The following is a 12,324-nucleotide window of genomic DNA, read 5'->3' on the forward strand; positions in this document are numbered from 1 at the left end:
TTCTATTTAAAGACACCTTATTTATTAATATGTATTGTTGGCTCATTAACATTGGACTCATGTCAGTCGCAATGCTACACATACTGGAAGAAAGCTTATTTAACTTATGTGATTTCTCTGTAAGGCACATCTCTGCCTTCTTGCTTCTAAACATTAAAAAGCACTCCAGCACACACTTGGGGGCCATTTTGAAGAGTAAAAAGGACAAGTGTGAGAACCATAACACTTATTACTCTGCAAAAGGGGCATTTGTTTACAGAGGGAACCGGGAAAAAGGCAGTGTCACCTTGTACGACCTCAGCTGTAAACAGGAGGTCAGTGATCCAGGCTTGATGTTCCTCTGCATAGGCCCACAAATGCTTACAAAACTTCCAGGTTTTACTTTTGGATTGTGCAATAAAATTTGGAGGGTAGATACATTTGAAATACAGAAAATGCAAATAATGGGGATTGACTGCTTAGAGCTGTAATAATCTCATTGTAACTGATCTTTGGTGGTGGTGGTGGTGGTGGTCATAGGGCTTCATCCATCAAAGATCATTTACAGTCAGGCGATGGTGGCTCACACCTGTAATCCTAGCTACTCAAGAGGCTGAGATCTGAGAATAATGGTTTAAAGCCAGAATGAGCAGGAAAGTTTTGTGAGACTTTTACCTCCAACTAACCACCAAAAGTCAGAAGTGGAACTATGGCTTAAAGTGGAAGAGTACTAACTTTGAGCAGAAACACTCAGGGACAGCAGCTCAGGCTCTAAGTGGATGAAGAAGCAGGAGAAATTGGGTGACTTGTCCAATAAATATAAAATAGAAAGAGGCAGAAACAGGACAACTTGGGTTTCTTAATTTCTAATCTGAAGTCTTTATATTTTTTTTTCTCCAAACCTAATCCTAAAATTTCTGATTACTTAAAAAAATTATTTTAGGGAGGGGGGTGTGTGTGGGGGGAAATGGGTACCAAGACATGTGAAAGGGTATCAATCTATGCGAATTAATGCACCTTCTATCTGGCAAATATCATGTAACCCTTTTACTAATTACAATAAAAAAAAATTTTTAAAAATTATTTTATTATTTCCTTTTTGTGCCAGTGTTGAGGCTTGAACTCAGGGCCTATTACCAATGTCCCTCAGTCCCTTAAGACTGGTGCTCTACCATTGAAGCTAAAGCTCTACTTCTAGCTTTTTTTGTGGTTAATTGGAGATGAGTCTCATGGACTTTCCTACCAGGATTGGCTTCAAACTATGATCCTCAAATCTCAGCCTCTTGAATATATAGGATTATAGGTGTGATCCACTGGCACTCAACTAAAAACATTTTTTCTTTTTCTTTTTTTTGCCAGTCCTGGAGCTTAGACTCAGGGCCTAAGCACTGTCCTTGGGCTTTCTCAAGACTAGAGCTCTACCACTTGAGCCACAGCACCATTTCTAGCTTTTTCTATATATGTGGTCCCAAAGAATCAAACCTAGGTCTTCATGCATGCTAGGCAAGCATTCTTCCACTAGGCCAAACTCACGACAAGACATTTATTCTTAACCCCAGTAATCAATCCACATCAATGATAAAAGTTTTTAAATATATTGAAGAGGTTGTACAATTTACCTGTGATTTTATCAGGATGGATGAATAGCCATATTCTAAAGGTTTGTGCTAGCCTGGAATTTGGTAGAATGCCTAGCATGCACAAAGACCCAGGTGCCACATACAGAGAAAAAGCTCGAAGTGGTACTGTGGCTCAAGTGGTAGTGCTCTAGCCTTGAGAAAGCCTAAGGACAGTGCTTAAGCCCTGAGTACAAGCCCCAGGACTGGCAAATAAATAAATAAAGGCTTGTGTAGATCCCATGAGATAGATTGCTGCTGTTGATTCGTTATTTCTGATTATGTTAATTAGTTATATCTAATTATGTTGATTAGTTATGTCTGATTATGTTGATTAGTTGTATCTGATTAGTTATGCTTGATTATGTTGATTAGTTACGTTGTTGATTAGTTACTTGTGGGACTGTACAGTGGCACTAGGCATACCACATTGCTGGTACTCCTTGTCTGATACTTACTCAGTCTCTTCTCTTTGCTATATATTGTTGAGAACTGATGACAGTATTTTTCACAGAAGCAGCTCTTCCAAACGAAAAGCCTTGCTTATTCAAAATAATTCTGTGTGCCATGTTCTCTGTGAGACACCTGATGATCTAAGAACTAAATGGCAGACCAGGTCCTACTTACATCCTAAAATGTTTGATATGACCAGCCTCTTCTGGTATAAATGTACTTTGAGTTTTCTGCTTCCCTAAGGAGGTCAGTGTTGGGCTGCTGGTATCAGGTAACATTGCTGAGACCTGGTACTTCTTCCACAGTAAGTGCTCAATCCCCTCAACAACCCTCGAGATGCTTAGGTTCATCGGTATTTTAGAATCAAGGAAAACTGAGGCTTGAAGAATAGAGTGACCAGGGCCGGGAGTGGCTCAATCCCCAGGCATTTATTTCTCACAATTCTGGTGGCTGGATGGTCCAAGATGAAGGTTCCATCTGGGTGGTTTCTGGTGAAGCCTCTTTCCCTTGCCCACATATTGCCCCATTCCCTATGACTTCTCTCCCCTCAGGAGCACTAGCTCTTTGTTTCTTCTTAGGGAGCACACATGGATCTTATCACAAGGCCCCCAGTTCGATGCCTTATCTAAGCCTGATCACTTCCCAAAGGCCAGTCTTCTAATACCCTCCTGTCGTGGGTGAACACTTCTTCCTGGGCATGACAGGGAGAAACACTGCTTAGTCCACCCACAGGTCTTACCTGTGGCCACCTGTGGAGATCACATGACCTACATGGCTCCATATTTAATATGTGCTCCTTTACGAAAGAGTACTGACCCTTCCTTTTAAGAGTTACCCAGTGCTCTGATCCTTTTTGGCAACAAAAAACTGTGGAACTTCATGTAAATGTGAGTTTGATTTCAAATGGCTACTGCTGTGGTTAAACCCACTGGGATTTTTTTACTTGGTGGATGGTTTTCTTCTCTTTTTGGAATGGATTATCTGGAAATTTATAGTATACTAGGTTTTCACTATTTGATATACACAATGCAACATTTATCATCTTTTATGCCATTAGAAAGTGTCTGGATGCAATTGCACCACTGAAGGAAAATACACTTCCCCTTGGTGGCTACCCTGCTGAGCTTGTTTGACTGGAATTTGCAGGAGTGGAGAGTGAAAAGTCCATCCTGGAAATGGAAGGCAGTAGTGTCTGGGTAAAGTCTGGTTTAGGCAGAATTGAAAGCCAGATGCTCTGCCTTGTCCTTTCTTTGTCTTGGAGACATAATGAGGGCAAAGGTGCTTTGGATTTCCCTCCCTACTAGGGGAAGCCTCAAGACATCTGGCAACTGTCACTTCAGGCAGAAAAGTGAGGCCCCCATGTTCTTTGTGTCAGCCTGCATCCCCACATCTGTCCCAATGCAGGGCTCTACCAAGGAGAGCTGGCCTAACGTAAAGTATTTATTTATTTATACCAGTCCTGGGTCTTGAATTCAGGGCCTGGGCACTGTCCTTGAGCTTTCTCAAGGCTAGCACTCTACCACTTAAGCCACAGCACCACTTCTGGCTTTTTCTGTGTATGGAGCCATTCTGTAGGAATGGAACCTAGGGCTTCATGCATGCTAGGCAAGCACTCTACCACTAGGCCAAAATCCCAGCCCTAACCTAAAGTTTTATTGATGAATGAAAACTTTTTAAGGATATCCTTCTGATAAATTTCTTCAGCTGAAGTTATATTCATATGCTATTTTTATTAAAGTTTATATATTATAAAACATGAGAAATGGCACTTTTGTTTTGGATGCTGGTCCTGAGGCTTGAACTCAGGGCCTGGGCGCTGTCCCTGAACTTAAGACTAACACTCTACTGCTTGAGCCACAGCTCTACGTCTGACTTTTTTGGTGGATAATTGGAAGTGAGAGTCTCGTGGACTTGACTGCCTAGCTTTGAACTGTGATCCTCAGATCCTAGCCTCCTTGGGAAGCTAGGATTACAGGCATGTGTCACCAGCAGCTGGCTTCATCTCTTGTCTTTGCTTTGCAGTGTTGTTATCCAGGTTGTGCTGAATTTACTTTGCTTTTTGGCAGTACTAGAATTTGAACTCAAGGCCTTGAGCTTGCTAAGCAGGTATTCTACCTCTAAGTCATGCCTTCAACCCACTGGACCCCATTTTGTGTATGCATGGTTAGTACACGCTGTACCACTGAGTCATGTTCCCATCCCATGGGAGTGTCCTTTTCATCATTCACATTCTGGGAGTGTGTAGATTGTTGCACTCCTATCACAATACTCAGGACAGACCTGAGTCCTAGAGAACCAGCAGTTCTGGGACCTAAAACTGCACAGCAGGCATCTCTCCCTCCACTTCCCCCATGCTCACAGGCATCTGAGCATTAGCAGGGCAGGTAGAGAGCTCTGGGCTTGCTCTCATTCAGCACTGCTTCTCCAGGGGTCTGAACATGAACAATGGAGACAATGCAAGCTTCCGCCTGCTTCTCCATTCCATTAGCTGCTGTCTCAATCTGTCTCTTTATTATTGAATTCTGGCACACTGTAGATGATGATGAGGGAAAATCCACTGAGAAATGGCATCAGGATTCTGCTGAGTGGCTGGGGCTGTAATGGCAGGACTCTTGCCTGCTTTCTGTGGGCAGAGGCAGGCATGTGATGGGCAGAGCCTAACAGGATAAAGAGGGGGAGGGCATCTGTAAGTCTTCCCACCTCACTGGTCAGGCTGGCTGAGCTCCATTCCCAGTACAGGGAGGGGGGTGGGGGGGAGCCACACACAAGTGCCTCGTGCTACTCAGTAGCTATACTGAGGCTGAGAGCTGAGGATTGTGGTTCTGAACTAGCCCAAGCAGGGAAGTCTATGAGACATTATCTCTAGTTCGCCTCCAAAAGCTGGAAGTGGAACTGTGACTCAACTGGTAAAACATTAGCCTTGAGCACAAAAGTTCAGGACTCTCCGACCCAGAGTTCATCTTAGGACTGGCACACATACACACACAAAAGTTGCCAGTGTCAAGTGTTCTTGGTCTTACTATGCAAACTGCTAGGTTCTCTTCTTAAGCAAAACGTCTTTTTTTTTTTTCTTTTTTTGAGTGGGGGACTGTCATTAGAGGTTAATCACACGGCCTGAGCACTGCCCCTTAGCTTTTTTGCTCAAGGCTAGCGCTCTATTACTTAAGACAAAGCTCTACTTCTAGCTTTTTGTTAGTCTCAGACTTTTCTACTTGGGCTGGCTTTGAACTATGATTCTCAGAGCCCAACTTACTGAGTAGCTAGGATAATTCGGTGATTGTGAGGCAGTACCACACTCTACCCAGATCATTTTACTACCTTGGTCACTCCTCTGTCAACAACACCCTCACCTGAGTTCTAGGGAACCACTCATCAACTCTGTCTTCAATGTGTGTGACTAATCTTTGGGGTTTGTACCTATGTGCATACAGGTGTGTGCTGGTGAGTTCTGTGGCTAGGATTTGCATTGGAGCCTGCAGTCACAGGCTCTTGGACTGCCACGAGAGGGTATCTTATAGAAGTAGAAGTGAAAGGCCATGCTCCCTGCCTCTCTCACAGCAGCCCTGGTACTGGGCAGGCAGGAACTCTTAATAACTCTTGTTCTGTGTTTAGAAACTCATCGCGTATGGGCATATCACTGGCAACGCCCCAGACAGCGGAGCCCCAGGGAAGCGGCTGATTGATAGGATTGTTGAAACCATATGCAACTGTTTTCAGGGACCTCAGACGGATGAAGGAGTTCAGTTACAAATAATTAAGGTATTTCTCTATTTGCCTGTTGGGATTTTAGATTAGAAAGCCAGTTCCTTTGGGAACCGATGTTTCTAATTTCTTAGTGTGTTCGTTGTCTCAGGTGGTGCTGAACTGAGCACCACCTGGTGTGGAAGAATTATCCAGCTCTGTGGTTAAAAGTCAGAATTTATTAGCAGGGTCTCAGGCAAGGAGAGGAGGACCAGGTGTACTCTCCCACTAAACAGTTGCACTCATGATACTGTATATCGCACGTGAGTTCAATCATCTAAAACCCTTGGTCCTCGCTTTCTCAGCAGGCCTTATGGGTGCATGTGTCATTCACATGTCCCAGGCCTTTGGTTCCCCATTCTGCTCTCCTCTTCCATGTCTGCTGCCAGGTGACATGACCTGGCTTAAAAGTATCAGCTTCTCAGGGAACAGGGGTAGGATGGATTTAATTTTTATTTTTTGGGCAGTTGTAGGCCTTGAGCTCAGCACTGAGCTCTGTCTCTGAGCTCTTTTGTTCAAGGGTAGAACATTACCATTTTGAGCCACAGCTCCACTTCGGGTGTTTGAGTGGTTAATTGAAGATAAGAATCTGAGTGGGTCTTTTCTGCCTTCACACTGTGATCCTCAGAGCTCAGCATCCTGAGTAGCTAGTAGTGTCAGAATGGGTTTTAAACAACTTGCAGGTCTTGAAGTCCTCGCTCCATGACAAATGGCTCCATGTCATTCACACCTTCCTCAAGGCCTTTTGAACCCATCCATGTTTGGCTGCTCATCAAAAAATGTATATTTGGGGATTCCTGTGGGCAAAATCAAGTGGGAGACTTTTCTTCCTGAGCAAAGTGTCGGAAGTTTTCATTCTAGCTTTTTCAATCAGTGTTAGCATTCAGAAGTCTGACATTTTAAAAATAAACCAACAGAAAACCTATTTCAATCAACTTATTTAAGTAATCGAGTTTTCAGGAGTTTTATACTCAAAACAACAAGAAACTGGCTCTTGGTACTAATCATTCAGTTCAGTTGGCAAGGCTGTTGTAGGGTCTGCCAAAACAAGAGTGCATTCAGCTTCTCTGGGCCTGCTTGGCCAAGGGACGCAGGACAGAGGTGGCTGTACGTGAAGGTGACTGTTTCCCCTGTGCTTTTCAGGCTCTGCTGACTGCGGTGACTTCCCCACATATTGAGATTCATGAGGGCACTATCCTACAAACCGTGAGGACATGTTACAATATCTATTTGGCCAGCAAAAACCTTATCAATCAAACTACTGCCAAGGCCACGCTCACCCAGATGCTTAATGTCATCTTTACCCGCATGGAAAACCAGGTGGTGAGTGACAGCAGATCTGGTTGCTGAGGGCGGGACATCCTGTGCTGAGCCCTGACATGTGGGTTCTCTAGTACTTTAAACTTTCCCCTGGTGTCCAGGGATTGTACTGGGCTTTTGTTCTCATTTAAAATCAGCAAGAATCTAGTATGCATTCAGAAGTATGGCTTAGAAGTGTTCAGTATGTGCGTTGTGTTTATCCTATTCCAAGTTTACTTTGAGTCAGTTTCCTTGGAGAAATTTTATCCTGGTGGTTACAGATCTTTTAAGCAATAAGTTAGTAACTTTTTTGTTCTTTCTTGAAATGCTCAGACCATCTAGACTGAGTCCCTTTCTGTTGCCTTTTAGTTGCAGGAGGCGAGAGAACTGGAAAAACCAATCCAATCAAAACCCCAGTCCCCTGTGATTCAGGCTGCAGCAGGATCCCCAAAGTTGAACCATTTGAAGCAGAACCAGGCACACAGCAAGCCAACAACTCCTGAAAAAACAGATTTACCCAACGGTGAACATGCCAGGAGTGACACTAGGAAAATGAGCTCAGAGAATGGAGGTGCACCCCGAGAAAGAGGCCCGTCACTGCCAGGTACAGCAAGCCTTCCAAGGGGAGAGGGCATTGCCTGTGGCTGATGGCACAGAGGGCAGCTTGTCTATTCCAGGCTTTCCCCTTGATTCCTTTTGCTTGTCTTTTATGGCACACAGCCAGTGAGGCCTACAGTCTAATGCAGGTTAGTTGCCTTTGAGTCCTTCCTGGAAGGGATGTTCCACTACTGGTCCCTGGCAGTCTCTGTGCAGTGACTCAGCTTAGGTACTTAGGCACTTACGGGAAAGATACTCAGAGATGATTCATTCAATGTCTTAGCTGCCCTAGGGTGAGTGAAGGCCTTGCTAATACTGTGCACACTGCATCTCTGCCTTGCCCAAGATCTGCAGTTAAGACCCGCTCAGCTGCCTCTGTAAGGAGTCAGTGCTCTGCTGGCAGCTTGCATGGGTGGTAGGTGATGGCATATGTGGAAAAACAGATAGCTTTGTTTCCTTCTTCTAGTCACTGGGGTGTCACTTGTTTTTTGATTTTGGTTTTGATTTTTGCCAGTCCTAGGGCTTGAACTAGGATCTGGGTTCTGTTCTTGGACATTCTCAAAGCACTACTTCCACCTTTTTCTGTGCATGTAGTACCAAGGAATTGAACCCAGGGCTTCGTGTAGACTAGACAAGCACTACACCACTAGGCTGTGCTCCCAGTTCTGGGTTTGCTTTTTTTATTTTTTATTTTTTGCCAGTCCTGGGGCTTAAATTCAGAGCCTGAGCACTGTCTTTGGGCTTTTTGCCCTGGTCACAGTCTGTTGGTTGTGCTTTCCCTATTGGAGCATGCATATTGAATCAGCTTTACTCCTCGGCTATTTACCAGAGTACTTAGCATGCCTGGAACAGAACAATTTGCTGGTGTGTTGTTCTGTCTTCATTTAACCAAGGAAAGGGCAAAAAAGAAAGTATCACCAAGAATTGCTTTCCATTCATTCTTGTTGCCATGTATCCTAAGGATGGTGCTTGGAGACTCCAGCCAGCTTTCTACATCTGCCATAGTATTTGTCTTCTTTTCACACTCAGTGAAAGGGTCCTGGTTTTCACTGTAATCCTTATGAGACTGTGGTTGGTCAATAAATATTAATATTTAAACCCACTACAGTAAATGTAGTTGTGCAGATAGAAAAGCAGTTCTCTCTGGGCTACACCAGAATGCTTCCTTTACATCCCACGTTCTATATAGCAGCCAAAGTGATTTCAAAAAAGCATGATGAGACAGCGACTCTCTCTTGCTTAAACCCATTTAGTAATTAATTCCCTATCCTGCTCAAGCGTGAAATACATGCCAGGCCTGCCCCCACAGTTTACCTAGGCTCTAGCCTACCTGTCTGTCCCTTTCTCACATCTCTTTCTTTGCCACACAAGGCACATGGTTTCACTTGTGGTTCTTGAAAATGTGTTTGTTTCTGCCACGTCTTTGCACTTCCCTTCTCCACTCCATTCTCTCATCTTGAGGTCTCTTAATACACACTGGGAGAAGCTTCTCTGGTTATTCTTTGTACTTCTCAACACATCTGTCCCATCATCTTCTCTTTCTTCCTAACACACATGAGCATCTGAAATTACCAGTGTCTATTATGGTGACCTGCTCTGGCTGGAGGCCCAGGTGGCTCTGTTCACACTGTGTTTTCCATACCTAGAATGGTGCCTGGCACATAGCATAAGTTCACTCTTTCTTTCTTTCTTTCTTTCTTTCTTTCTTTCTTTCTTTCTTTCTTCCTTCCTTCCTTCCTTCCTTCCTTCCTTTCTTTCTTTCTTTCTTTCTTTCTTTCTTTCTTTCTTTCTTTCTTCCTTTCTTTATTTCTTTCGGGGGGGGGGTGGTCTTGGGGCTTGACGTAGACACCGTACCTGAGATTTTTTTGCTCAAGGCTAGCACTCTACCAGTTGGAGCCACAGTATCACTCTGGTTTTCTCGTGGTTAGTTGGAGATGAGTCTCATGGACTTTCCTACCTGGGCTGGCATTAAATTGTGATCCTCAGATCTCAGCCTCCTGTGTAGGTGGGATTACAAGTGTGAGCCACCAACAATAAATGTATTTTCTGGCAAAGGTTTCTGTAATTTTGTAGAAACACTGTCACTGTAAGTTTTGCTCCAATAAAGACAATGTTTTGACAAATAATTTTTAATATATTATAAGAATGTATGTCTACATCAAGATGAAATCCTGGGCTTGGTACAATTAATACATGCTATTTTCTTTTTTTTTTTTGTCAGTCCTGGGGCCGGAACTCAGGGCCTGGGCACCATCCTTGGGCTTTCTCAAGGCTAGTGCTCTATTACTTGAGCTGCAGCACCACTTCTGGCTTTTTCTGTATATGTGGTACCAAGAAATTGAACCTAGGGTTTCATGCATGCTAGACAAACATTCTACCACTAGGCCATACTCCTGGCTCCTATACTGTTTTTGTTTTGTTGTTTTTTTTAATCCTCTTCCAAGAGCACTAGCCTTAAGCAAAAAATGTTCAAGGACAGTGCCCAGGCCCTGAGTTCAAGCCCCAAGACTGGTCAAAAAAAATAATTCCTCTTTTAGCCAGCATGGTGGCTCACACCTATAATCCTAACTACTTTGGAGGCTGAGATCTGAGGATCTCAGTTCAAAGCCAGCCCTGGCACAAAAGAATGTGAGACTCATCTCCAGTTAACCACCAGAAAACTGTAAGTGGTGCTGTGGTTCAAGGTGTAGGGCTGTAGCCTTGAGCTGAAGAGCTCAGAGACAGTGCCTAGGCCCAGAGTCCAAGTCCCATGACTGACAGGAAAAAAAAAATCATCTTTAATGTGTGTGATGCAGGTTAAAACATGATAGGATGGTATCGGGCACTCCTTAGTGAGATTGGAGTCATTTCCGTTACTTTGTAACACCATGCTGGTGAAATCCAGTATATTGCCTCTCTCACTGGTGTTATTGGGGAGCATACTTTTTCTCCTATGAAACAACCAAGAAAAACATTCAAAAGAAATGATTTAAAATATACTTAAAAAGCGATTTGCCATTGACATATTGCAGGAAAATTTTTTTGCCAGTAGTTGGCTGGCCCGTGAGGCTCCTCCTGGGACATGAATCTGAGTGTGTGTATGTACATGTCTATAGGTAGTTTAATGTATACATGATATATACATTATGAATGAAGACATATAGTACTTTGCTTTTGGAGCTCAGCTTATCTTGCCCAAGATGTTCCTTCAATTCCATCCATTTTCCCGTAGAAGACATGATTTCATTTTTTTTATGGCTATATAGTCTTTTTTTTTTTTTTTTTTTTTTTGCCAGTCCTGGGCTTGAGCTCAGGGCCTGAGCACTGTCCTTGGACTTTCTCAAGGCTAGAGCTCTACCACTTGAGCCTCAACACCATTTCCGGCTTTTTTCTATATATGTGGCACTGAGGAATCGAACCCGGGTCTTCACGCATGCTAGGCAAGCACTTTAACCACTAGGCCAAACTCCCGGCCCCTGGCTATATAGTCTTACATGACATGCATCTCACATATCCATCTGTGTATGGTTGGGCATGTTGGCCAATTCTACGTTTTAGCAGTGGTTAATGGCACTATCCTAAACATAGAGATGCAGATGGCTATCTTTATTGATTGGCTCTTTTTTGGATATATGCCCAATAGTGAATAGTGCCAGATATTTAGATTTAGGACATGTGTTTGGGGGGCCAGGAATGCGGCCTAGTGGTAGAATACTTACCTGGCATGCACAAAGGCCTGTACCATATACACAGAAAAAGCCAGAAGTAGGGGCCGGGAGTTTGGCCTAGTGGTAGAGTGCTTGCCTAGCATGCACAAATACCCAGGTTCAATTCCTCGGTACCACATACATAGAAAAAAGCTGGAAGTGGTGCTGAGGCTCAAGTGGTAGAGCTCTAGTACTTGAGCCCAAGCGCAAGACTGGCAAAAAAAAAAAAAAGGCCAGAAATAGTGCTATGGTTCAAATGGTAGAGTGCTGGCCTTGAGCAAAAACATTCAAGGACAGTACCCAGGACCTGAGTTCAAGCTCCAGGACTGGCAAAAAAAAAACTGTTTTTATTGATCAAAAGAGGAAGAAAGGGCTAGGAATGTGGCCTAGTGGTAGAGTGCTTGCCTACCATGTATGAAGCCCTGGGTTCGATTCTTCAGTACCATATATACAGAAAAAGCTGGAAGCAGTGTTATGGGTCTAGTGGTAGATGCTAGCCTTGAGCAAAAGAAACTTAGGGATAGTGCCCAGGCCCTGAGTTCAAGCTCCAGGATTGGGGGGAGAGGGAGATGGGGAAGAAATCTCAGCTTGACATTGATTTAAAAAAATAACAGGACCGGGAATTTAGCCTAGTGGTAGAGTGCTTGCCTAGCATGCACAAAGACCTGGGTTCGATTCCTCGGTACCACATACATAGAAAAAAGCCGGAAGTGGTGCTGAGGCTCAAGTGGTAGAGCCAAGGAAGTCCAAGGATAGTGCCCTGAGTTCAAGCCCAGGACTGGCAAAAAAAAATGCATCCCTTTTCTTCGGGCTTTAAAAATATTGTTATTATAAAGGTAATGTACAGAGGGATTACAGTTACTTAAGTAAGTACTTTGGCTTGTTTTTGACGGTCTGCCTTCCAGTGAGCTTTTGACAAAAGCCTATTGGTTTACATCATTTCTGTTAGCCAT

At 43.7% G+C, this 12,324-nt stretch overlaps 1 protein-coding gene across 3 annotated transcripts in view; it reads left to right on the forward strand.

The window, feature by feature from the left end:
* Positions 1-12,324, forward strand: part of Arfgef2 (ARF guanine nucleotide exchange factor 2) — a 73,182-nt gene that overhangs the window by 14,855 nt on the left and 46,003 nt on the right. For all 3 annotated transcript variants that reach the window (XM_090352494.1, XM_090352495.1, XM_090352496.1), the window contains exons 4-6: positions 5,661-5,807; positions 6,933-7,112; positions 7,458-7,692. In XM_090352494.1, coding sequence (XP_090208620.1) covers positions 5,661-5,807; positions 6,933-7,112; positions 7,458-7,692 — 562 coding nt within the window. The remainder of the gene's footprint in view (positions 1-5,660; positions 5,808-6,932; positions 7,113-7,457; positions 7,693-12,324) is intronic.

The sequence above is a fragment of the Megascapheus bottae genome, chromosome 18, assembly GCF_031878675.1.
Source record: "Megascapheus bottae isolate mThoBot1 chromosome 18, mThoBot2.hap1, whole genome shotgun sequence".
Taxonomy (NCBI): domain Eukaryota; kingdom Metazoa; phylum Chordata; class Mammalia; order Rodentia; family Geomyidae; genus Megascapheus; species Megascapheus bottae.